At 45.5% G+C, this 27267-nt stretch overlaps 1 protein-coding gene across 3 annotated transcripts in view; it reads left to right on the plus strand.

Annotated features, from left to right (window-relative positions):
• The window catches only part of ALG10 (DIE2/ALG10 family), a 45373-nt gene extending 36288 nt beyond the window's left edge, over positions 1 to 9085 (plus strand). For all 3 annotated transcript variants that reach the window (XM_086807391.1, XM_086807393.1, XM_086807392.1), the window contains 2 exons: positions 6800 to 6942; positions 7141 to 9085. In XM_086807391.1, coding sequence (XP_086663517.1) covers positions 6800 to 6942; positions 7141 to 7409 — 412 coding nt within the window. In that variant the 3' untranslated portion in view covers positions 7410 to 9085. The remainder of the gene's footprint in view (positions 1 to 6799; positions 6943 to 7140) is intronic.
• The last annotated feature ends 18182 nt before the right edge of the window (positions 9086 to 27267 follow it).

Consider the following 27267-nt stretch of genomic DNA (forward strand, 5'->3'; position numbering starts at 1 on the left):
CTCTTCCATGTTACAGTTTGTTTCCCTGGTCTCCGCCGGGAGTATCTTCCGCTCCTCTCCAGGCTCGGAGCATTGGTGGGCTCGGTACTAGAGATGGGCCCCTCAGCAGCTTCAGTGGTGGCCAGAGCAGCTGGGCTACCTTCGGTCAGAGTGTTGGTGTCTGACATCTCCTCCCTTCCTAAGGTCATTCAGCTACCTAGGATAGGGGGGGGGTGGATAGATCAGAGAGTGGAGTTCTCGGGGCTCCCAAACCAGTGCTTCATTTGCAGGCAGGTCGGTCATCTGGCCAGGGCCTGTCCTCGCAGGAGACCCCGACCCTCACCACAGCAGCAGGCTACTGATGGCCCGCCCACAGATTCGGCTCGGCAGGCTGCCTCCGGGACACTTGCTCAGGCCACAGAGACCTCGGAGTGGCAGCCTGGACAGGGGCACCGCCGAGGGAGACAGCCACAGTAGCACGCCCAGAGACCGCTGCAGCAGCAGCCACAGTCTCAGCCTCACTGGGTCCCCGTGAGGAACAGCTTCTCTCCCCTCCAGGAGGAGACCCCCGCGGCGACGTCTGAGGACCAGGAGATGCCAGCACCCCCACCTTCACCCCCCCCACCCCCGTCCCCTCCCACCGCCTCGCTTCCACCATCGCCTCCTCCCGTCTTCGCTCCGGTTTCGGCAGCGGCTCCCTCTCCACCTCCCTCGCCTCCCCCTCCTCCCCCTCCGCCCGCCTCACCTTCCCGGGAGGCCCTGGCAGTTCCCTGGCGCTCACCTGCAGTCCGGAGAGCGCTGAGCACTGACCTCGCTCGAGCATCACAGAGGAGACCTATGCCGATTAGGGCTTCACGGATTTCATCTATCCGCAGTCGGCTGAGTCGCCTTGGCATTAGACAGCGCTCGGAGGCTTTTGATTATACCTTCACACGGCTTTTTGGAGCAGAGGGCCCCCATGAGCCAGCACCCATCCGAGTTCATGTAGTGATACCTCCGGCCCGCGGGGAGGAGGCACTAGACTCAGCGGTGGCCTTCTCGTTCCCTCTATGTGGCCCTTGCGACCGGGAGTGGACTCTAGAGCTCGCTCTCAGCACTTTGAAGACTCATGCAGTTGAGTTTTCTCATCACATGAGCGATCTGGAGGTGACAGATGTGATAGGCCGACTTTGGGAGTTGGCTCATTTTTTCTTGGATCCCGGGAGTGTGGATACCTCAGGGATTCGGCATTTGATCGTGCGCATAGTGGCAGACTTAGCACGCGACCCTGGATATGTGTGTATACACGAGGTTGCTCTGTCAGAGCGGGAGGCAGTCGCCATGGGCCACAGCCACTGGCGCCTGATCCGGGATTCTTGCAGTACACCGGGTGGGCAGATTCGCAGCCGCTCGGATGGGGACTACTCTCCATCCAAGCCGCTTGCGAAGGCCCGCCGTACGGCTGAGACAGCATCCACCTCAGCAGGGCATCCATGAGGATCATCTCATGGAATGTACAGGGCCTTGGCAGAGCACACTTTATACGCTATCGTGGTTGCTTGAGGCAGGAGCTTCAGAGATGCCTGGTTGGTGGCAGCATTGATATTTTGATGATGCAGGAGCACCACTTGGGTGAGAGCAAGATCCGGAGATATGGTTCGGTGATGCCTGGTAGATGGGACACTTTTTGGTCTGCAGGGTTTGGTCCTTTGGGTGGACAGGGAGGAGTATGCATGGTCATTGCAGATGTATGGCGGCAGGCCATTGTGGATCGAGGGATCATTGTGCCTGGTAGAGCACAGTATGTCATTCTGAGGATGCATGATGAGTTATTGGGTGTGCTCAACATCTATGTGCCCAATCATGCTAGTGCCAAAGCAGAGTTCTGGACTCAGGTTATAGATGCATTGCCAGAGGCCGCACATTGGTGTGTTGGGGGAGACTTCAACATGCTTGAGGACCCGGCAGATAGAGTGGGAGGCAGTCACAACACTTTTTTCCTAATTGAATCAGGCACAACTGTTGATCTATTCATTTAACAAGTCTTCAGGGCTTTCTCTCGGTCTCAGGACAGTCTTAGTTTCTCTCGGTCGGATCGCCGGCAGGGAGGGACTAATCTATCACGGATTGATCGCTTTTATGTGGGCGACTGGTTAGGGGAGCGAGGGGGCTCCGTCGGCATTCTCGCTGGCACCTCATTTTCAGATCATGCGCCAGTTATATTGACATTGGAGGAGGGGACACGGGAGCCCAGCTTGCAGTTGAGGATCCCAGAGAGGGTACTTACAGATCCCAGTCTCGCTGAGGACATTGAGAGGATCTGGCATGATAGTCAGTGCTCTGACCAGGATGCAGCGGGCCAATGTGCCCAGGGACTCATTGATCTTAGCTCTTTTCTACACGCTGCAGCTTTGACATGACTGGGAGAGATTCGTGAGCGGGAGCAACGGCTGAGACGCAGCGTTGCTTCGCTACAGCGCCTTCAGGAGCAGCAGCCTGCATGTGAGTGGGTGGCGTCCCAGCTGAGCCAGGCACGCCAGGAGGTTAGAGAGGTAGAGGAGCAGAGACATGAGTTTTACTATCGTCGTCAGGCCTCTCAGTGGACGCAGCTTGGTGATAGAGTGACTGGAGAGTTTTTTGAGATCACTGGACCTCGTCATGCGCGAGCAGGAGTCCGCCAGCTTGGTAGACCGGATGGATCGGTAGCTACTGAGCTCGAGGAGATCAGAGCCATTGCCACTGCATTTTATAGTGACCTGCTTTCAGCGGAGCCAGCCACTGAGGATCGAGATGTTTGCAGACAGACTGTGTGGGCCCATGTGCAGAGGAGGGTCACAGACCATATGCGTACAGTTCTAGGTGCGCCTTTGTCAGAGATTGAGCTTGCCGAGGCCTTGAGGGTCCTGCCGCGACATAGTTGCCCAGGGGAGGACGGACTGACGCCGGCCTTTTTTATGCACTATTGGGACCTTTTGGGGCCAGGCCTCCGCAGGGGCTTTCAGCATGTTTTGGACACTGGGGTGATGCCGCAGAGCTTTTCAGAGGGCTTGATCTATCTTATCCCCAAGGGGGAGGGAGTATCAGATGACATTCGGCATTGGAGGCCTATTACGATCCTCAATATTGTGTACAAGGTCTTAGCAAAGGCCTTGAGTTTGAGAATCCAGTCCTTCCTCGGGGAGTTGATTCATGCTACTCAGACAGGATTTGTCAAGGAGCGCAGTATCCTTGACAACATCTTTACTTTCTGGGAGGCGACGGCCCGAGCTAGATTTCTTGGCGAGGACTTGGTCGTGATGCTTCTCGATTTTGAGAAGGCATACGATAGAGTTGATTGGGGTTTCTTAGAGGGCACTATGCTTCGCCTGGGCTTTGAGCCAGGATGGATCAGAGGGGTGGCAGCTTTGTATTCCACAGCTCGCAGCCAGGTGCTGATTGCAGGAGGACGGGGGCCGAGTTTTGAGCTGACCAGATCAGTCCGTCAGGGGTGTCCTCTCGCCCCTTTCCTTTTTCTCTTCTTTGCGGAGGCTATGAGTATGTATTTGACGGCAGAGGAGGTTGGTTTGAGAGGACTTCAGCTCCCAGTCCGGGGGGAGGACATGCTTGATGCTGAGTTTGCAGACGACACGGGCTTATTTTTGCATGGCCATGAGGCCAATCTTATTCGGGCTGAGCAGTCGCTCCAGGTTTTTAGTGCAGCTTCGGGAGCATTGATCAATTGGCGCAAGACAGTGGCCTTTTGGATCAGTAGTGCTCCCACTCCGGCATGGAGCCCGGACCCCGGTTTTAGATTGATTCCTCCAGGCACAGCAGTGCGGTATTTGGGATGCCAGATTGGCCTAGATTTGTCACCTGAGCAGCAGATTGCCCCGCTTCTTCTGAGCATTCGGAAGAAGCTATTGTATTGGAGTACAGCTCGACTATCCTTGGCTGGGAGGGTGGTGGTGGCAAATCAGGTGCTGTTAGCGACCATGTGGTACATTACGTCTTGCTGGATTTTCTCGAGCTCTTGCATCAGCCAGGTACAAAGGCTGATCAGGAACTTTCTGTGGTCTGGGCGGGACGGTCGGCCAGCTCGGGCAAAGGTTGCATGGGCAGTTATTACACTTCCGCTGGCTCAGGGAGGTTTGGGCATTATAGATCCAGTCGATCAGAGTAGAGCCTTATTGGGGAAGCTTATTGTTCGGGGGTTGCTTCCAGGCGCTGAGCCTTGGAAAGAGCTCCTCTTGCAGCGGCTGCAGGCTCGGGCGCCCCCAGCAGGGGGTACTTGGGCACCAGAGATTCGCTGGATCTTCATAGAGATGAGGAGGACAGGGCTCAGTAGAGGATGGGAGGACAGATTTGCTTTGAGTATCCTGAGAGCTTGGGAGCTGCTGAGACCGGGGCTCTCTCAGCGACCACCTTCTTGTGTTGAGAAGCGGGCCAGACAACCGCTCATCTGGAGCCCAGCGGTTCGCACGGAGCAGGGTCATATGCTGGGTTCTCGGCCTCGTCTGGCCTGGGAACCTTTAGCGGCAGGCCCAGCTCGTAGTTTTGGAGACTGGCAGGCTTTCTGCAGTCTACCAGAGGAGATCCAGGTGGAGAGGCTCAGTCACTTTAGAGGGGGGTTGATTATGAGGGATGATATTCAGGAGGCACTCACAGAGGAGTGGTTCACGCCTCTCGAGCCAGTGGCCCCACGGTGGATGGGAGCCTTTACACAGTTGGAGATCCTGATTGCTGTCAGAGCTTGCACTGAGGATGGCAGATGCCTCTACTATGAGATTCAGGATGAGGGCAGACTCCAGAGAGTGGAGGTGGAGTCGCCTTTGGTTGCAGAGTGCACCTTTCAGAGGATTCGGGTAGTGGCGGCCGCTTCTCGGAAGTGGCATATTGACCCCGACCCTGCTGATGTGCTCCGGATTGGCGCATATGGGCATATGCAGCGCGCCCCTTGGCCCGCCCCTTGGCCCGGCTACAGTGGGACCCCGGGGAGTACGAGTGGCATGATCCTTATGCATCCCTTGAGGCCACAGAGATCACCTTTTTCCAGTATACTGTTCGGCTGGGGCGGCATATTTTGACGGCGAGGAGGACGGTTTCTCCAGCGGCAGCGGGGCATTGGCGACTCTACAGGGACTCTCACAGGAGTTCCTGGAGGATTTCTGGGCTCGGCTCTGGGCTAGTCGACAGGCCCGCAGGATCTCGACTTTTCAGTGGCTGGTCGCCCACAGGGGCTCAGCAGTTGGCACTTGGCTTGTTTACAGCGGTCTTCCGGCGGCCTGCGTCCGATGCGGCCACCCTATGGAGACACAGAGACATTGCCTTTGGGATTGCCCTCAGGCACAACAGATTTGGCTGCGGATGCTGCGTATTTTGGCCCCCCTCTCTCCAGAGGGTATGTTTACGTGGGGTGCCGCTGCTTGGTCGACTTCGTCAGGGCCTGCTATGGGCTATGAGATGGAGCAGGGCAGTCAGGCCATCAGATTTATTAGGGGCCAGCCTCGCCTGGTTCCGGCACCGGATTTCTCGTCCGCCAGCTGGACACAGGAGAGGGATTTACGATGGGAGCTCCTCAGCAGCCTCACCATCTGGTTCACCTGGAGGGCCCGGTGCTTTACGGCCTTTGAGGGGAGATTGGAGCCACCAGCAGAGACTGTACGGGGGATTTGGCAGGAGTTGATCCACACCCTGCGAGGACAGTACGACCGCATTCGGGGAGACTCGGATGAGGCGATCTTACGGCGCCAGGCCTTTCACACCACTTGGCGCTGTGGCCCTTTCTACACCTTACACACGGGATTCCCCTGTTGGCATTACAGGCCACCTGTTTGGCTCTTCCCCCCCCCCCCCCCCCCCCTATTGTATGACTTAGCCGCTCAGTTCTTTGTACTGATGCTTGTATTTTGCAGCACCTAGGGAGAGTCTCCCGGGCTGCCATGCTGTATTCGCTGCTCTGTCTCTCTTAGGAGCAGGAGAGATCTTTTGTAGCCCTACGGGCGTTTTTATATAACTAATGAAAGGATCTTTTCTCGAAAAAAAAAAAGTCTCCTCATCTGGTGGAGAATGAGACGGCTATATATTGGATGAGGGTACTCCGAGCTACACCTGTGGTTCGGAGTAATTAGTGAGGGAAAGCTGGTACATCACATGGGAGCATGTGACCATTTGTAAAGTAATTTTGGTAATATTTCTTCTATTACGAAAAAGAAAGAGAGAGAAAGAAAAGAAAAGATATATTGGCCTATGAGACAAATGTGTATGAGAGAAAGAAGAAAGAAAGAAAGAAAGAAAGAAAGAAAGTTGTATTAACGTCTACTAGAGGCCGAACTCGACCTATGAGACAAATCAATGTACAACTGTCAATGTCTTCTGGATGTCGAGAAAAAAAAGGACAAAATGAACATGAAATAAACTATGAAAGTACTGAGCTAGTGGGGGGGTGTGATGGATGGAGCACTACTGCTAGAGGCTTAGTATGCAACCTATATGCGTAGGGTATACAAGAATGCAATGCAGATCTGTCTAGCTCCAGCCAGTACCATAATGGGGGTGTAGTATGTGATACATAGGCGATGGCGAGGCAAAAATACCTCGGAGCATGATCTCTGGGTGTGAGTGTAAGTGAGCTAGCCGCTCCTAGATATGGTGTTGATGTCGAGCCCGTATCTGTGTGATCTCCCTCTAATGTAGTCTGGGAGTCTGGTAGCCTGGTGCTCTCGGTCTCCGTCTGGCTCGGAGGTACGCAACACGTTGAGAGAGAGAGAGAGAGGAGGTGGTTTTTGTGCTTTACAGTCGAGCATGTTTTATTTTGAAAAGCAAATGAGAGTAGCTGAACCACATTTTAAACTGCTTCTTGTAGTCTTGCTCATCCGTATTTGGTGTCTGACAACCGTCATTATACCTTTTACATCTGGAGAAGGATTATTAATCCACACTGGACTGCCAAATACTTGTTGACCATCATCTACACCTACTCATGGTGCTCAATATTCACTGTGCTTGGTAAGTCTTTCGTAAGCCTTTCTTAAAAATTGGGGATGATTTATGTATCTTTTATTTTGGAAGGTTCTTGATGTAGTTGTAGCTAATGTAATTGGAGGTTTGTCTCCCCTTTGGCTCTGCTGCTGACATGTTAGAGCTGTGTATTTTGACAAAACATCGAGTCTTAGTATGTTGATGCATAATCTTGACTCTGTGCAGGTAAGAAAGAGAGGAAGATGTGGCTACTCATCTTCTTCGTAGCTGTGATAGCAGTCTTGGTGCCTGCTCCTTTAATAGAATTTAGATATTACACTGTTCCTATTTATTTTATTGCTTTGCACACACCTATCGGAATTAGGAAGGGTTATTTATACTGGGTGCTTATCTTCCTACAATATGCTATGACTAATTTTGCTACAATGTACATGTTCTTATACAGACCTTTTTATAAACCTGAAGAAATTGAAGCTCAGAGGTTTATTTGGTAAAGAATACGTTGCGAGTTAGTCCATCTTGGACCATACAAGGGACCAAGCTACTGAAGCCTCTTAAATCAACTAGTCTATAAGCAGTACCCGTAAGCCCCCCCTTTCCCTCTTCTCCCAATCCTGAAGCTAGTTGATGGGTGTCCCTGATGCGGCTGTATGCCACTAAGATGGCATTTTATAGAAATCATTTCTTCATGGTTAATCCAGCTATCACATTATGCACATAGTCATCTTTCACAAAAGCCATGGTCCAACTTCAAACACATCTCATAGATATTACAATGAGACTTGATGAGAGGTCGAAGGCCACATGACAACATCAAAAGTTGACTCCAGCATATGCGATATGGAAGAGGTGGAAATAGAGTATGTGCTCTAGCTCACATGAGATTCATGTGAGGCATTAATTGTTTCTTTGAACAAGGGTTTCACAACATGCATCTAGCTTTTAACTACCCAGACCATTGATCACCACTCTGTGTGAGAGCTCATGCACTTCATGAGGACAGAGACTAATATAAGGATGGATACGGGGTCTATAAGGAGGCGTCCTATTTGGGGTGCCCTTTTAGTGGCCTCATAGTGTTGGGATGTATCGTGACGTCCAGGAGTCAGGCTTACCGAGTGGGCCAAAGGATGACGGAGGCAAATTTTAGACATACTAAGGAGACATTAAAGCAGTATTTGAGACCCCTTCCGGGCTCATTCACAACTCTTTTTTCTGTGAGAGTATGAGCCTACATAGTAAACTTCCATGGGGTGAGGCTTATGGAGCAGATTAGTTGGATGACAACTGCAGACTGTAAACCTCTTTCAGAGAAACTAGTCCCCACAGTTTCAGCATTGCTTTTGGACAGATATGTTTGGCATGCATATCTAGGAATTGTTTTCCAATTGTTTCTAATGCACTATACGTTATGGAGGTGTCTTGCATGTACTGATATTTAGGTCTGATAGGCATTTTCGGCATTACACAGGATCCCCCCCCCCCCCCCCCCCCCCCTCTTTTTTTTTTTTTTTTGGTGTGTGTGTGTGTGTGTGTGTGTGTGTGTGGATTGAGTTAAGCAAGGTAGAGGGCATTCCTTAAGAGGCATGGGTATGTAGAGTAAGCACAATCGGCAAGTGGAGGAGCACTACATATTCATGTACCCGCCATATTGTGGGAGATTCCATTGTCTTTTTTGAGATGGATTCAACTCTCTTATAGGTTATGTAATATGAGGATTAGGGATACGTGGATATGTACCTACTCGAGCTTCGTCACCATTGAGAGGTCATGTTGAGACAACGTCTAGAGTCTGAGCAAGGGAGATGCTTCACAAACCATCATTATACCCATCTTCAATAGACGGTGTTACCCAGGCTCTATACATACTAGATCATGGGACCCTTTGGCACCACGCATCCACGGAGTAATTAGAGAGAGAGAGAGAGAGAGAGAGCGAGCGATCCATTTTGAGAGCCACCACCTCTCTGCTCCTAAGGATCCAAACTTTCCACTGTTAGCTGTAGGTCACGTACATATTCTAGTGCCATGGAGAGGTCCTACCACAGAAAGGCTGAAAGAACATTGAACAATAGAGCACGTGCAAGCAAAGGCGCAGTACACGGACATAGGCCCCAACCATTGGCTAGGTCCCCCCCCCCCCCCCCCCCCCCCCCGGCTAAAAAAGAAAGAAGATCCACCATAAAGGTCGGGGATGAGGGGATTACCAATGGACATTTAGCCCTATCAAGTTGACCCCAAGCCGCTATGTGGGATATTACACTGGCACATGGCAATGTGAGGAGTAGGAGGGCAAGATTTCATTCCAACAACCCCTTGGAATTGAAGCTCGATGCCATGAAGAAGAAGGCAGGGCATGAGCCGAACCAGGCTCTGATACCATGAAAGAATGCAAAGCAACAGAGCACTTGCAAGCAGAGGCGAGGCACGTGGACAGAGGTCGACAACCGGTCGCGGGCCCCCCTTACCTGAAGATCGCGTGCACCACTATAAAGGTGGGGGATGATGAGAGACCAATGGGCATTTAGCCCTATATAGAGGGGTCAAGTTGACCCCAACCCACTATGGGGGATATTACACTGGCACATGGCAATGTGAGTAGTAGGAGGGCAAGATTTCATTCCAACAACCCCTTCGAATTGAAGCATGATGCCATGAAGAAGGCATGGCATGAGCCAAACGAGGCTCTATATCATGAAAGAACGTGGAACAATAGAGCACGTGCAAGCAGAGGCACAACACGTGGACAGAGGTCGACAACCGGCTGGGTTCCCCCCCCACTTGAAGATCACATGCACCACTGTAAAGGTGGGGAGGTTGACAACCGGCTGGGTTCCCCCCCACTTGAAGATCGCGTGCACCATTGCAAAGGTGGGGAATAGATTGCACACCCATACCAAGTAGCCTTCCACATCGCATTGGGGGTTAAGTGGCCCTAGGGAATGCCTCTCTCCACCTTTCCGGCGAGAATTAAAATTAATTTACCTAAGATCAAAGCATCAAATGTTGGGGGGTTTTCTCAAGATAATATGAACCTCCTAGGCTTATTTTCTATACCTATAATAAGATGGAAGCATGATTTTTTTTTTTGGGGGAGGGGGGGGGGGTGGGCGGGTTCAAAAATATTTTGATTGGCTTTATAGACATCTTTGAACATTAAAGCACATGATAGATCTTGTCCAGTTGTTTTGAACGCACATGATGATATATGGGGTCTTGACATGTGAAGTTATAGAAAATATACATACACAAGGGGTTGTTTAATTATCAGCTCAAAACCTGTAGGAGGTATGCATTTAAAATTTAAAAATCCGTATGTAGGAGATTTTTGAAATTCACCTTGAATGCATGTAATACTAGGCCTTGATATATATATATCCCCCCCCCCCCCCCTCCCCTCTTCCCCTTTTGCATAAATTATAACTTCTTCTAGAAATCTCAAACAATTAAGCTAACGATATCAAAGTTTTTATGCTCTTTTATTAAGGTATGAGGGTCATTCCATTCCATCTCATCTTTGATGTACTATCCCCTAGACTCGGGTATTTTTAACGTCCTCTAACAACTTATAAACCTACCTCCCATGAGAATACATAGGATTGTATTGTCATGGGAGGTAGGTATTTTTAACCTCCCTCTAACAACTTATAAAACCTACCTCCCATGCTACCAGAGTCGAGGATCTTGTGTATAGTAGAGGTCATTGAAGTTTTGCATTTGGAGTGTTGCATCTCCATGGTGGTGTGAGTGATGTGGGTCCATAAATGTATGTAAAGTTATAGACGTGCCCTTTGCCATCCATGCACAAGAACTTGCTCGAGGACCACCTTCTTTAATAGGCATGAACTTGGGGTCAATGCGGACTTCTCTACGTGCGAATGATGATCTACTCACACCACATTTGGAGGTCATTGAGGAGATAGGATGTGCCCCACTCGGGTTGGAATCATATGTGACCTGGGGCAACGTAATCCCTTGGATTTCCAAAGTGCTAACCTCCTCTAGTGTGCTGTAGTTGGGTGGTCGATCTTCCACTGGGAAAATAGGTGATCCATGTGTTGATTCACCAAACGGATTTAGTCCATGTTGATTTATGTTATGGAAGTTTCCTTGGAATGTGGGATCTTGCACATTGCGTGGGTATGTGAGTTGTTTTTTTTTTTCCGAGAATGGGTATGTGAGTTGTTGTTCATGGATAGGCAAGGAAACCACCCTTGGTTCCTTCCAATATCTTTAGTGACTTCATCTTGAGTAGTTGGTGTGGTGGTGCCTCATTGAGATCGACTCATGGAATGAGTCAATGATGGGGGACTCATGGTGGATGCGGTTGATCGGGTGTCCCACTAGACCTAGGGTTTAAATAGTTTGATGTAGGTAGTCCCATGGAGGATGATGGAGATGGGTTCATGGAAGGGTTATGTTTGGGGTGCAGAGGTGGATGGGGTGGAACGGTTAGCTTTGAGATAGCTCATGGCTGAGGTTAGGTTTGGCTCCTAGGTATTTTCTCTGTCGCCAAAAAAACTGTTAGAAGAGTGTCTTGTTGGCTTATGGACCTTCTTCTCTAGAAGGTTGGGTCTTGCCTCATGTGCCTTTTGAGGAATCTTCAAGGTCATCCTCCTTCATCTATAGGGCTGTGGAAAAAGGCATAGGCCTCCCATAGCTTGTCGATGGAGATATCTTGCGTGTAAGCCACATGGATGGTGTGAATGGTGGCATCATCTATGGGTGAGGGCTTCTTGCTTGAGGTAAGTATGATATAGTTAGAGGATGCCCATGGGTTGTATTAGTTGTTGGGCATGTGACAAGGCTGGCGTATTATGGCTTGCATAACCCTTTGTAAGATTACTCTCAAACACTAAGCTATGCTTACCTTACCTTGACATGGGGACTTGCCGATTTTCTCGAGATTGTATCTCTTGAAGACTCCATGCTCCACTAGTTGGTGCTAGCTTCTTTTTCTCCGAATCCCTCTCCTTGTCAGTCACTACAAGGAGCTTTGCGTACACGTGAAAGGACTCTCAATCCTCTCTTTCTTGTTTACTCTCACATAGTAAACAAGAGGCATATGCACCGATATTCATACAATCTACTCTTAGCTCTCTCTCTCTCACACAAGACTAATACACAAGAGTTAAGAAATTTGGTTCCATTGAGCACACGAGTTGGTAGTAGGAGTGAGTATGAGTAGCCCAAATGAAGTACAAGCCTATCCATAGGAGCAAAGGTGGAATTATCCCACATGAGATAGCAAAGCCAATGTTGTACCCACCCATATAAAAAGGCCCGCCATTTCAAGCAATGAAACATGAAGCAAGCTCTCAAGCCTCTTTATGAGTACAAGTCTCAATCTTGTAACCTAATTGTGATTGAGTCTAATCTTAATTAGTTTAATAATTAATCATCATATTTATGCTTAGGCATCGTTCTCCTTAGATTAGCTTAATCACCAAATTAATGTAAGATTAGTACTAATCACCATAGCCATGCACATGTCCAAGACATTCATGTTTCTCAACGTGGTATCAGAGTCTCCCCTCTCCCCAAAAGCCTCACCATTGTAAGCCTATCATATCTCTTAGCTCACATTGCATTAATATCAGCTCATTGGTCATTAATAGCTCACTTCCCTAACCTTATTTTCTATCCAAGAGAGGGTGAAATTCAAAGAATTGGTTCTCTCAACATCCTCAACCATTTCCAAATCCCTTTAAGGAAAGATTCCTTAGCCCATTGCTAAGTACTTCGACGGATATGGTCTCCAACTCGCAATTTCTGCCTTGTATCTTCCTATTTGCTTACAATCAACCAAAACCCTTTTAGGTGTGGGTTAGCAATGCCATGAGCTACTCATAAACCGAATTTAAGCACATTTCATCTATTAGCACCACAGAAAGAAAAAAACCAGTAAGGGAAAATTGCTTCTCTGTGTCGATTTCAACATAGTTTTGAGCTAGTTTCTTGGGTGCATCCAAAGCTATCTATCAAGAGCATGGTAAAAGCCCCATCAAGGTTCTCACCATTGAGCTCAATTGAAGCCTCCAATATTGTTGCAGCTCTCCATGACGCCTCTGTGTTTTCTAAGCGTTGCAGTTTTGGCAGGAGTGCATCTTTCTCGCCCAAGGTTATTTGGTCTCTTTCGTGTTTCCTGCATGCCTCCTTTACAACACATTAGGCGCTACGATTAATGTGGACGTTGGTGCATTTGTGCTAACAAGTTGCCCCCATGCTTTATCATTAATAGTAAGGATTTATGACCTTGCATCCGTGCTTTATGCATGCCCCCATGATCACCAATTGGGTCTCTCTTGCTTCATCAGCCATAGTCTTGCTCTAATGGGGCATGCGCTCAGAGTTGTTCACACTTAGAATCTCAAATTATTATCCCTTTCTAAGAAATCCCTTGTAAGTCCCATGTATAACTCTTTGCATACCATTCTCAAATTATCCCATGAATCGATAGAAAGATGTCCTTGGACTACAATGCATCTCATACCATGCTTTGTAACATATCTCATCACCATTCACTACGAATATGTATTTCCTTGTTCCTATACCATCAATACGACATTGTGCCATCATGTTGCGAGAGTCCTACACATAGTTTGTTTGAGCTTGCAAGAATTGTCCCCAATAATCCTTACGTAAATTCAACACTGCTCCATGGTCAACAAATTGACATTTTTTTCACAACAGTCAAAGTTGGACACTAGGGATAGATACTGTGTCCACTGTGATAGCATAGAAGAATAACCTATTGTTGATGGCACCTTCTTAGCCTACACACACACACGCACACACACACATGCACACACACACACACACGCACACACACAAACTTATATGTGTGTGTATATATACATATGTGTGTGTGTGTGTGTGTGTAAGGTATAATTTATCCCTATGGAGAAGCTAGATTGAAAAAAAAGGTTATGCTGCTTTTACTACATTCAAGTGTGGGATGGGGGAGGGGCGTGGGGGCGGGGGGTGCAGTTTTTTGGGGGGCCCGTTTGAGGTGACAAAGAGAGGAAATGGCTTGAATTTTGGTGTTTGAATACTTAAATGGTACTAGCCATTTTGGCCCTTAATGGCCTTATTTTTTTGTGTTTGACTACTCAAATGCGAAGAAGGATAATGTGTGTGCAAATATCCACTTGTGAAAATGATGTGACCTTAAACCAGGTTAAGATAGGTCTATGATCGCAACAACAAACGTTGGCCTAATGTCATTTAGGGGACCTTGGGGTCTTTTATGGAGGATAGTCAAGTATTTTTATGCATTTCTTGTGAACACACCTTTATGGGCTTTGAGTGTCGAGCTAGGGGGTTACCTAAGATTATGTGTGTCCAAGATCTTGGGAGTTTATGCTTTGCACCTTCTAAGCTAAGTTCAAGGCCAAAAAGATTAAAAGTATGTAGTAGGAAAACTTTCCAAGAGGTCCCCCATTTGAGTACGTGCCATCATGGTCTTAGTTAAGATTTGCATAGTAGCAAGAATGAAGCACATTGAGAACTATGGTGTGTGTGTGTGTGTGTGTGTGTGTGAGAGAGAGAGAGAGAGAGAGAGAGAGAGAGAGAGAGAGAGAGAGAGAGAGAGAGAGAGAGAGAGAGATGGAATGTATGTCAAGATGATACATACAGGTGAGAGCAATGCTACGATGCTATCTGTAGAATGAAAATACAGGACTATAAGGCCCAAATCCCAAAGGGGATAAAATAGTGCTATCTAAGCACATCCCTAACTAAGCACAACTCTAGCTAAGCACAAAGTGCCATAACTTGACATAGCTAGATAATAACTGAATGAACATGAGGTCACGTAGGCCCCATGGGTCCGGGGGAAAAAACCTCCAGCTGCCGGAGTAAAAAGTGCCCCGTGTGATCACTGGCACTCCCCGTGGGTATGTAACGGAACGGTAAAACCCAACAAACCCCCCTGGAGTGATATGTGATCACTGTACAAGTAAGCATCAATCACCAAAAGTAAATAGGTTTAAGGCATGTCGAAAGGCCTCAAACTTCTCCCTGGAAAGTGCTTTGGTGAAGATATCTGCGACATTCTGATCAGTAGGACAGTAGATCAGACTGACATCCCCTGCATGTAACCGCTCCCGTACAAAGTGATAGTGAACCTCAATATGTTTCGTCCGTGCATGAAACACTGGGTTCTTAGCCAAAGCAATAGAACTTTGACTATCTGAAAAGATGGGAGTGGGCTCATCAACAGAAGAAGACAAATCAGCCATGAGTCTTCTGAGCCATACACACTCTACAACTGCCGTGAAGGCTGCCTTGTACTCAGCCTCACATGAACTGGTCGCTACCGTGGACTGCTTCTTGCTCAACCATGATATACAGCAAGAACCAAGGAAGAAACAGTTACCACTGGTACTCTGTCTGGTGTCAAAATCACCTGCCCAGTCCGAATCACAGTAGGCATGCAGCTGAAAATCACCCCCCTTGGGATAAAGCAACCCAAGGTGCCGTGAGCCCTGCAAATAACGGAAGACCCGTTTCACTGCCTGCCAATGTGAAGCACGAGGACTGTGCATGAATCTGCTCAACTGTGACACTGCATACTGGATGTCTGGCCTAGTGTTACACAAGTAAATAAGGCATCCAACAGCCTGAGCATAGGTACTCACATCAAAAGGTTCACTGCTATCATGCAGTGACAACTTAAGCCCTGTCTTTATAGGAGTACTAATAGGCTTACAGTCTTGTAGACGGAACCTCTCAAGAAGTTTGCCCACATACTTCGACTGTACAAGCCCAATACCTTTCTCATCCTGTATGAACTGGATACCCAAATAATAATGCAGTGGCCCCAAGTCTGACATGTCGAATGTCTTCTTCAAATCAGCCTTGAAATCTGCAATTTTGACATCACTAGTGCCAGTCAGCAGTAAATCATCAACATAAAGTATGATGATAATCAAATCCCCCCCGTCCTGCTTAACATAGAGGGTGGACTCAGATGGACAGTTGACATAACCCTGGCTCAGCAAATAAGCATCTATCTTGGCATACCATGCCCGCGGAGCCTGTTTCAGCCCATATAGTGCTCTTTTCAACCTGCAAACTTTACGTTCACTGCCAGGTACTGCAAAACCAATGGGCTGATTTACATAAACTTCTTCCTGTAGATCCCCATTCAAAAATGCAGTTTTGATATCAAGCTGAAATACTGTCCACTGATAATGGGCGGCCATAGCAATCACAGATCTAACTGTAGTCATGCGGGAAGTGGGGGCAAATGTCTCATCATAGTCAATCCCCTTCTTCTGTGCATAGCCCTTTGCAACAAGCCGGGCTTTGTACCTGTCAATGGAACCATCTGCTTTATGTTTAACCTTATAAACCCATTTGGTCCCAATGGCCTTCTTCCCTGTAGGCAAGTCTACAAGATCCCATGTATGATTGCTCTGTATGGAGTGCATCTCCTCCTGCATGGCTGTCCGCCAATGCTCATAAGCATTTGCATCATCAAATGAGTCTGGCTGCTCTTCATCTGCGCATACCTCCATAACATAATCCAAAAGATGACCCTGCTCATGCAACCTAGCATCTGCACGTGTACGGCCAACAACTGGAGCATCCAAATGGCTGTCCCTCATAGTAGTAGTATACCACCTGGGTAACTGCCTCGCTTCCTGTATGCCATCCAATTCTTGCTGTACTTCATGTTGCATATCCAAATCTGCCATAGGCTGATTTCCAGCAGCTACAGGAGGTGCTACTGGCTGTGCATTACCACCAACAACAGGAACACCAACTGTATCATCCATAGGAATAGGCAAAAGCCTCTCAAATATGTCAGGAGGAGCCTGATAAGACTCATAACCAGCCAAGGAAAGTTCTGATTTTTCGTCGAAAATCACATCCCTGCTAGTCAAAATTTTCTTACTGACAGGATTATAGAGCCTATAGCCCTTGCTCTCCTTACTGTAGCCAACAAAAATGCATTTGACTGCCTTGTCATCAAGCTTTCTTCTGATCTCCTTTGGCACGTGAGCATAAGCAATACAACCAAAAGTACGAAGATGTGCTACAGAAGGTCTCCTGCCATACCACGTCTCAAAAGGTGTAACCTTCTTCAGTGCCTTTGTAGGACACCTGTTCAAAATATGGCATGCTGCCATGATTGCCTCCATCCATAGGACATTCGGCATCTTTTTAGCCTTGAGCATGCACCTGGCCATCTCAAGATGTGACCGATTCTTAATCTCAGCCAAACCATTCTGCTGAGGTGTGTAAGGGCATGTGTACTGATGAGAGATCCCTCTCTCCTGCAAAACAGTATTTAAGATCTTTGACATGTATTCCCCCCCTCGGTCAGATCTGAGAGACTGCAACTTACATGAGGACTGATTTTCAGCCATGGCTATCCAAGCCATAAATGCATCATACACTTGTGACTTCCTGGTCAAAGCAAATATCCATGTGAACCTGGAAAAGTCATCAATAAAAGTGACAAAATAGAAGTGACCCCCCAATGATTTAACATTCATGGGTCCACAAACGTCACTGTGTACAACCTGTAACTTCTGTGTGGCTCGAAAGGACGACCTGGCAAAAGAAAATCTGTGCATCTTCCCCAAAATACAGCCCTCACAAACATGTGGTGGTGGCTTCTGCATAGGAGGCAAGTCCTCCACCATGCTGTGCCTGTGCATAAGCATCAAACTTCCAAAATTGACATGCCCCAGACGAGCATGCCATAACTCTGCAGTGGACTGTGCAGGAGTAAGAGTGGTGGCCAAAAAAACAGCCTGATCAACAGGCTCTCGTGTATCCAACTGATACAGGCCACGCGTCAAAGTACCTGTCATCAAAAGACAGCCATGCGGGCTTCTTACAACACACTGATCTCCCTCGAAAGCAACAATAAGTCCACTCTTCGCCATGGAAGATACTGATAACAGATTCTTTTTGATTCCTGGTACAAACAAGGAATCCGTGAGGCATACAGTGGAGCCATCTATGGCTGTAAGTATAATCTTACCCACACCTTTCACTGGATAGGTGGCACCATTTGCACATGCCACAGTCTTTTTGACAGAAGGAGGTATCATGGATGCAAAGAAATCACGCCTGGCTGTAATGTGCTTTGAAGCACCACTATCAAAGTACCAAGCATTATCAGACTCACCAACATGTAGTGCATGGGAAGCATCATAACTGCATGTATAAAAACACCAATCCTGCTCTTCAACAAAATCAGCATTCTCTTCTGTAGTACCTGCAATAGAAGCATCGGCAACTAGACCTTTCTCCCTTTGCCTTTCTCGTGCAATCCTCTTAGGACACTCTGTAATGAAATGCCCTGGCTTTTTGCAATAGTGACAACGCCCTTTCTTCTTAGGCTTGTCACCATCCTTCTTCACGCCTGAAGAAGTAGTTGCACTAACACTGCCATGTGGTTTTGGTACAGGATGGGGTTTAGGCTGAAACTTGCCTTTCCCTTTAGATCTAGCATAAAAAGCATCCTCTGCAGCACCCGTCCTCATATCCTTGTTCTTCCTAACCTGCTCCTCCTGCAACAATAAAGAAACCAGCTCCTGGTATGTGAGTGGCTGTGGTGCATTCCTCAAAGACAAGTTCAACGAAGTATGGAAACCCAAGTAAGACGGTGGCAAAGATCTCAAAGCTGTCTGAACAAGCTGAGACTCTGGTATGATCTCATCAATGTTGATCAGCTGCTCTCTCAAATCTTGTATCCTATTCAAATGTGTTTGCATAGCATCACCTTCCTTCATCTCAAGATGATCCAGCTCTCTCTTTAAGAAAGAAACTTTAGCTTCATTCCTGGCTGCGTATAACCTCTCCAAGGTTAGCCAGGCTGCTCTAGCATCTGTGCAAGAGCGAATATGTGGAATAATCTGTCTCTGCACTGAAAGAGAGATAAGAGACATAGCCTGTGCATCTCTCTTATCCCACCTCTTCTGATCATCCGTCCTAGGAGGAGGTGGAGGTGGTGCCAGTTGCTGTTGCCTACCCCCCTGAGGTGGAGTGGCAGGTGCAACTGTAAGAGGCCTAATCTCGTCACCATTGACATACTCCCAAAGACCTTTGGCCACCAAGATGTTCTTCATCATGAAGGACCACATCGAAAAATTGGTGCCATCAAGCCTGTCCTCCTTGGACACAATCTGTAGCACATCATTCTGATTCTGTGCCATTATATGCAATCAAAAAGACAGTAACACACAGTATGTGTGTCTCACAACAAGTGTACCTGCAGCAAAATAAAAGAATACCCAAGAAAGAAGATCACTTTATGTGACACTTACGGGATCAATAATTCTGATTTTCTGCTGCAGCATAATCAATGCATCAAATGTCTCACTGTAGTATCTGACAGTGCCTGCAATCTCCCACTTATGACAGTGAAGTCAACTATAAGTGCATTCACCACTGAGAGTTCTCAAAGCACATAAATCTGAATATTTAAATTCAGGCCTGCATTATTTCTGTGCATAAATCCCTGTGTAATCAACTCAAAAACTGAGTATTTTTGTCCAAGCTTGTATCTGATACTTCACACAATGTTCTTGAGCATAAAGGAATGAAAAGCCCCTTGTTTATCCACCACAGAACTGAGATTCACTCAGTGTGGATCAACAAGATAAATGTTGGTCTGGCCGCCTATAAGGCAGGCCTCTGCTGCCTGAATCTCTCTTGGGAAAGCTGATTGGACAGCCAATGCATGGCCCTAGGGTGGCTATAACTCTTGCCAGGTATCTTCCAGATGGCCTTGTTGCAAGAGGAACATCAATGATGATCTCTTTCTCAGTGGGCTTCTTGGCTGTGGCCTTGATCTCGATCAGATAGCTCCTTCCAACCCACCCGATCCATCCTGCAATGTAGAGAAACAAAATGCCCGGATACACAAATTCGCCCAGATTGGCTTGGTCCCCATCCACAATCAAATGCGGCAGCCTGTCGGTTCCGCACAGCAGACCCTGCTTGCCATAGAAATCGAAGCGGCGATTGGTCTTCTCGATGGTAGCGTTGATAGCTAAGGCGGGGGCGCTATCAGGGGCGTACTTCTCGAGCCGTTTGGCGAGCTTCTTGATCTCCTTCTCCTCACGTTTGGCGAAGGCCTTGGAGTCCTTGCAGGGTAAAGCCAGCGACGTCGGCGAGGGCGGGGAGGGAGGGATCGTGCTAGCTGTTCTGTGCAGACCTGCTCTGATACCAAATCAAGATGATACATACAGGTGAGAGCAATGCTACGATGCTATCTGTAGAATGAAAATACAGGACTATAAGGCCCAAATCCCAAAGGGGATAAAATAGTGCTATCTAAGCACATCCCTAACTAAGCACAACTCTAGCTAAGCACAAAGTGCCATAACTTGACATAGCTAGATAATAACTGAATGAACATGAGGTCACGTAGGCCCCATGGGTCCGGGGGAAAAAACCTCCAGCTGCCGGAGTAAAAAGTGCCCCGTGTGATCACTGGCACTCCCCGTGGGTATGTAACGGAACGGTAAAACCCAACAGTATGTGTGTGAGCTAATACAAGCCACAAGGTAAGGATGAGAGAATGAGCGAGAGCCACAAGAGTGAGATGAGACTAGAGATATAACCAAAGATTAGGCTCCTTTATTTTCAGCTTATGGAAGCTCCCTCTAGCTCATATGAAATGAACTAGAGAGAACCACCCATATATAGGGTTTGTACATACATGGTATCGACATCCTCCTTATCCCTTATCTTATTACAATATGAGAGTTATTTTAACACCCCCTCTCAATGCTACTATTGGAGCATTGGACTTACTCTTATTTTCCTACTAAGACAAAAAACAAATTTGCATTTATATGGTAGGCATGAACATGGCTAAGAGTTACAAAGATGGGATTTCACTCTATTAAAAGAGTTGATCATTTAAAGAGGTAGTCCTCGTGGATGCATAGTTGCTCTCCTCTTTTCCTTGCTTGCACTCTCTTGACAAGTGACCAACCTCTACACATTTTCCACACTGTTTCTTTTGAGGGTCCTTATAGCACCTTGCTTTGGTATGCCCCTTATTTTTGCAAAAAGATAATTTGATTACACCTTGCTTACCCAAATACCAAGCTTGATTGGTTGAAGATGATGAAGCTTCTCCATTTTTCTTGATCCTTTGCTCCTCCTCCACCAATAGTGATGAGATGGTCCCTTCAAAATCATCATCGTCCACTTTAGTGTTGATTGATGCCAATTGAGCCATGATACCTTTCATGTTGGAAAATGAAGGTGCCAACTTCCTCTCCTTATTTCATATCAAAGCAAAAGAATTTGATCTTGAGAGAAATTTTTGAATGCTTACCCTTCGTACCATAGAGCTTTTCAAGCTCATTCCACATGCTTTTTGCGGTCGTCAATGCAGCCACATGATGAATAAAGCTCGTGTAGATAAAGCACGATGATTGATTGTGCACACTCATCATATTCAACCTTCTCTTCATTGCTTTGATCCTTTATCTTCTTCCATGTCACATAAGGCCATAAAACCTTAAGCATCAACATGTATTTGACTTGTACTTGCCAAGTAGGGATATCATCGTTCGGCACAGTGCAAATTTGTCAATGGAAGCTGACTCTTTGATTAGAGACATCTCATCGACGATGAGGCTAGGGTCGGCGGGGGGTTGTCGATGATGCACAATATAATTGTGGCTTTCAAGTTGATGACAAAGATACATATAGAGGATGGATTTAATACATGGGAACCAAGGCATGTGAACCGGCTTTAGGCAAGGAGAAAAAAGGAGTTAAGGTTTTGATTGAATATTATCCTTACATTTTGTTGGAGCCATGTATGGTGACAACAAGATCAGGCTATTGACTTTTTGCTGTAAGGTTTATTGAAGCACTATGGTGACGATGGCATCGCTCCTTATGTTCCATCTTGAACCATCCAATCTCTATCTCGCACAACCACACAATCAAGTTGCATCAACCATACCTTATTAAAGGTACGGTCAATTCACTATCACCACATACACAAAATTGACTACCAACCTAGCATCATTAATAAGGCTACAACAACACAACTATGTTGACCCATTAAGTGAGTCAATAATCATTGGAATCCTCAAACAAAATTGCAACATCCAAAATCATAAGAAACCACAGTGTAAACCTAACGTGAAATCCACATTAAAGTGAAAGCCTCAAAAGACAAGCAATAATAAAAAAAGTACAAACAAATAGTCACCCCAGTGAAACTAAGAAGAAGGTGCATATGCTCACTAGTTGTATAGATTATCTCTTGCACACGTGTCAATATCATAGTGCAGATTGTGAACTACTAGCTTCCCCATGTCTTCCCCGCTTTCTAGCAAGAAGCATGGGCTACACATATGATGTAATAAGTCTCTCATCTTTGTCTACCATCGAGGCACACACGGCCTATCTTCAAACATGCCTTGAGAATAGGGACAGTACCACATCCCAACTAAAGGAAAATACCACCATGCTGGCATAATAACTCAAGAAAGAAAGCCATAAATGTAACACTCCTCTCCAAGGCTCCATGAATATCCTCCCCGATAGGCTCTCTACTATGTGAAACCTCTAGCAAATGGTGGTAAGCCATTGAATCCAAAGGCTGCATATGTAGAGCCTCAAAGAGTGGCAAACTCTCCTGCTGCAAAACGAAGGAGGCACCATCCCTCATCTATGTACCACAAAGGGCATAGAGGAAGCATACTGCAAATCAAAAAAGATAAATGCTCAAACCAAAGACAGTGACTCATTCGCACATGAAGCATGGAGTTGCAAGTGAAATAAGCAATAGTACCTATGTCCAAAATCCTCCACTCTCATGGTGACCATACGGGGAGTGATGCATGACAACAATCCGCCGCCATACTCCAGATTTGATATACGACAATACCGATCTGCCCAACCAATAGTCTCCCCTACAACCCAATGCAAAAACAATCATTGCATTAAAACCCTTTTCAAATCAAACACTTTAAAGGAAGTTGATAGGAAGAATGTTCATCGAATACCTCCCATGGATGCCATAATCAGCAACCACCCTGAGAATTAGAGAGTGTTGATGTAGCCAACAAGACTCCATATCACACATGGTCCTTTGTGATAGTGTCCCAAGGAGGCCTAGACATGGCAACATGTAGAACACCTCCAAAGGGGAGGTCCAGAAACACAAAATCTACTACCCAAGACACGAAACTCCCCTTCCTAGCAAATTCTCAACCCTACGGGGGTAGGCACCTCTACATATGCTCATAAATATTCATGTATGTTTTGGATTTTTCATTCCCAAACAAAGAAAGATCCTTGCCAATATAGCGATGTAGTCACCAACTATAGCCAGACACTTGAGATCATCCACCAAGAAATCCTCCCCACCAAGCATATGATCTGATTGATTTACATAAGTGGTCGTTTGCTTTGAAAAAATCCTCTCCATATTAACACCACTCGACTCATTGACACCTAAACCCAAAAGAAATATTTTAAATAAGAGGTGCATGCAAAATAGATTACACAAGTTTTGAAAGGCCATAGTTGACACTCACCATGTTTGGATGCTGTATTTTTAGGCACCCTAGCATCATCATCCCCATAGAGCGCATCTGTCTGCATTTGCATTTCCTTTCCACCACACAACCCTTTGGACCACAAAGATAAAGATAACTGTTGCAAACAACATCCACAAAGTATGCATAAAATGAGTCTCATGCTTTTCTGACCTCCATCCAGTGAAACATTAGCTTTCTCCACTGACTGCTCTTTTGAAACCTATGCATGGAGCTCCTTGTCCCTCTCCAGCATGTGACCCTTCTCTAGGTCTATCCCACCATGGAAAATTTTTGATCTCCCACTTCAAGAATCCATGCATGGATGGGATTACATACTTGTGACCTCATTTGCAATCATTAATAACCAATGCTTTGCTCTAACTGGCATTGTGTAAAAATCACCCTTATCTTTCAAGCAAACAAAGTATTTGTATGTATTTACATGCACACAAATAACATTAGGTTTCTTTTACTTGTAGCAATAAACTAAGAATTAGATAAGATTCCATTCTACTCCTCATCATAAAAAAGATATTCACACAAGATGTTACTTGTAGACTAATCTCTGGGCTACCATCTGGATCAAATCAAGCTTCTTTAGCGCATTTGCATCACCTTTTCTTTCCTTTTCCTCTCCAAGATTCTCTAAAGTTTCCTTTTCTCTATCTTCACCTCTTCATATTAGTTGCACAACAAACAATTTTCAGGGACCACAACACCACCAAGCACATCCTGAAAATCTCTCAACAGATCTTGAGCTCTTTGCAATATTTTTTCCAAAGTCACTTCTCGCTAAAGACAACTACTCAACAAAAACAAATATGTGCATAACCCACATATCAAAACAAGAATGCGTAGATAGCAAATACAAGAGTCTAATACAAAAGTATGCCATGTGCCAAGCGGAATTGTAATAGAAGTTTACAACTTAGTGTTTGTATATGTGATCTCCTTGAACAAGGCTAAACATAGATTTAGTGGTTTTGTTTGCCTCTAGCAAAGACAAGTTATAGATTGTAGATTCCATGGGAACATCACATAGGGTAAGCAGCCTTAACTTCTCCAACACCATGCTTAGGATCAATTATATTGAGAATCTAAAACAAACAAAAAAGATGGTACACAGAGATACATGAATAAAAAAGCACTTGCGTAAAAATTATCTTATTTTTTTTAAGACTTGTAAGCTAACATTTCCAACCTTACATTAATCATGCTATGCATGGAAACTCTCCAAAAAGGTAGTGACAAATTTTCTTCACCTTCCCTATTCTATCACCATAACAAGTGACAGATTCCTCGATCTCGCTCTCCTCCAATATTGTGATCCTGCTCGAGCTTCTTGTTCAGTGATTGTGTGATTTGGACGACCTAGGAAAACATTGAACCAAAAATGTCAACAAAGATTTGAATCTGTGAGTAAGAGGGTACCATGGTTCTGCATCCTTAGTGTATTTTCCTTCTAATTTGAGCTATTAAACTCCTATGTCTCTCAGGCAGATCCTTTAAGTAGTCCTCATGATTTGCAGCAAAAATGTTAACACAATTCAATATGTCATCTTGTCATGTTGTCCCAACCAAAGCATGTGTATTCAAACTAGAAACAAAAAAAAATGTCTCATTGAAGACCAAGATAAAAAAAAAGGGCCATATTTTCTTTTGTTTTATCATCATATATTAGGAGACACAAGAAAATGGCCCATACATATATACAAAGACAAAGATATACTCATTAGTTCATCTGAGCATCACATACATTTAGTATGTCGGTTAGATCCTCATATCTATTTGGCAAATAAGTATTGAATAACTAAGGATTAAACTTTGGGTTAACACCTGGCACACCTGATGGGAGTTCGCCCTGTGGGCAGACGAACCCACTTGATGGCGAGGATAGGTATAAGTAAAACCAAATTTTGTAACTTCTTCAAAGAAATCCTCCTAAAAACCTAATCCGGTTCTATCTAAAGGGTTTCTAAAATCTATATCTATAATATGGGTTGATGGATGTGCTTGCCTATATGAGTGAAATTGAGATTGTAAATTGAATCGGTGTCTATGCCAATGTACACTATTTCTGGCATACATGCATCTACCACATGTCACACTCCACGTTGCACTCATGGATTGGTTCGTGCATTGCCAAATTGGGCCATTATTACCATAAAATGGGGCAGCCTTTCTTTAACCATTCTTAACTCACGTCGCCGCCCTGTTCTTTCAAATAGTTTGTAACTTCATAATTGTCATTATCATGAATTTGTGAGTAAATATTATTTCCTTTTGGATTATCATTACCACATTTTAATGTTCTTACTATCTACTTTTCATCTTTGGATTACAATCTTTTACCAAAGTTCACTTGACAGTTTTTGCTTTCTTGGCTCTCTTCATGTTCGTTGTTTTCTTTGCTTTCTTTATGCTTGTCCCCTTCTCAGCTTTCATTATCTTTCAAAATTAGAAGCAGCAGTCATGGTGGAGTTTGAGAGGCTTACTGTTATCCCCTTGATGTCAACCTGAACCGCAACAATAGAGCTTGGCTGGAGAAGGTGGGCCTCCTACAGTTTGCATCTTTACCACACTGAGAACCAACAAGCACTTGGTCATGAAGTATTAGGGTAGATGCTAGAAGTACAAAAAAATATTGTAATTAAAACTACATAGGGTAACATAGTGTTTACATTGAATATGTCTCCCAAGTTTTTGCTCTACCATTGGAAGGCATAATCGAAGTACCACCTGCCCATAGAGGAGAATATAGAGTTCTATTTTGGATCCAAAGGTGCAGGCAAGGAATACAAGCTCAACAATCATCAAGATGCCCACAACAGATTGAATTTTTGATTTTTGATCAAAATGATAATCTTGACTTTGGTCTGCCCGCACCCTGATCACTAGACTAACTCAATTGGGCACCCAAATATGGTCATAATCATTTCATAATGAAAATTTACAACAGAATTGGCTTTATTATCTCTTAATGCTTTGGCTTCCACCCATTTGGTATAATAATATGTGTGTTGAGATTTCAAGCTCAACTAGTGCTACATCGAACATTGATGACCCACCTGGGTGACAGCTTCTCCACTTATGCCACTGGCATGGTTGGTGAGATTATGGTTGACATGCCCGCCATAGTGCATGACAGGCTGTGTGACAGCCACTTTGGAGTACTAGAGTTATGGCATAGTTATAGCGCTAGCTCATATAGTTGGGTTCACACTATAAACCACCACTTTGTATTTTGTAGAAAAGTACTTGCCCTTTATGTATGTACTCTTATCTTTTAGTTATATGGTTGTAGAGAAGAGAAGAAGATAGAAGAAAATTCAGCCATCCATCTCTTTCTTGTGTCTTGCACTCTCTTGAATCTCCTAGGTTTATTATGAGCTATCTGCATATTCTGACGCCTTAATATTAAGTGCCTTCAGAAAAAATGCCACATGATCCTTTGGATCAATGATGGATTAGAGACCCACAACATGCATGTAGGCTACGATGTTGTCCAACAACTAGATAAAATGTTTCTGTGGTGATTTATATGCCTTTTTGCAACCTTATATTTTAAGGACTGGCTTTTTCTAACATATATGTTACCTTGACTATTGACCATTGATGGGGCTAATCAGGCCCATACTGGGCATATTCTTCTAATGACTGTAGGTTTGTAAACTTGATTTTTTTTAAAATCTTTTCGAACACATGTTGCCTTGACTAGGTACTTTGACAGTTGACCACTAATTGGTTAATTAGACCAATATCGGATATATTCCTCTAAAGAACATAGTGTGAAATTGACTCCTTTGCT

Source organism: Cibotium barometz, chromosome 13, assembly GCF_041138505.1.
Source record: "Cibotium barometz isolate CiBa-2024 chromosome 13, ASM4113850v1, whole genome shotgun sequence".
NCBI lineage: Eukaryota > Viridiplantae > Streptophyta > Polypodiopsida > Cyatheales > Cibotiaceae > Cibotium > Cibotium barometz.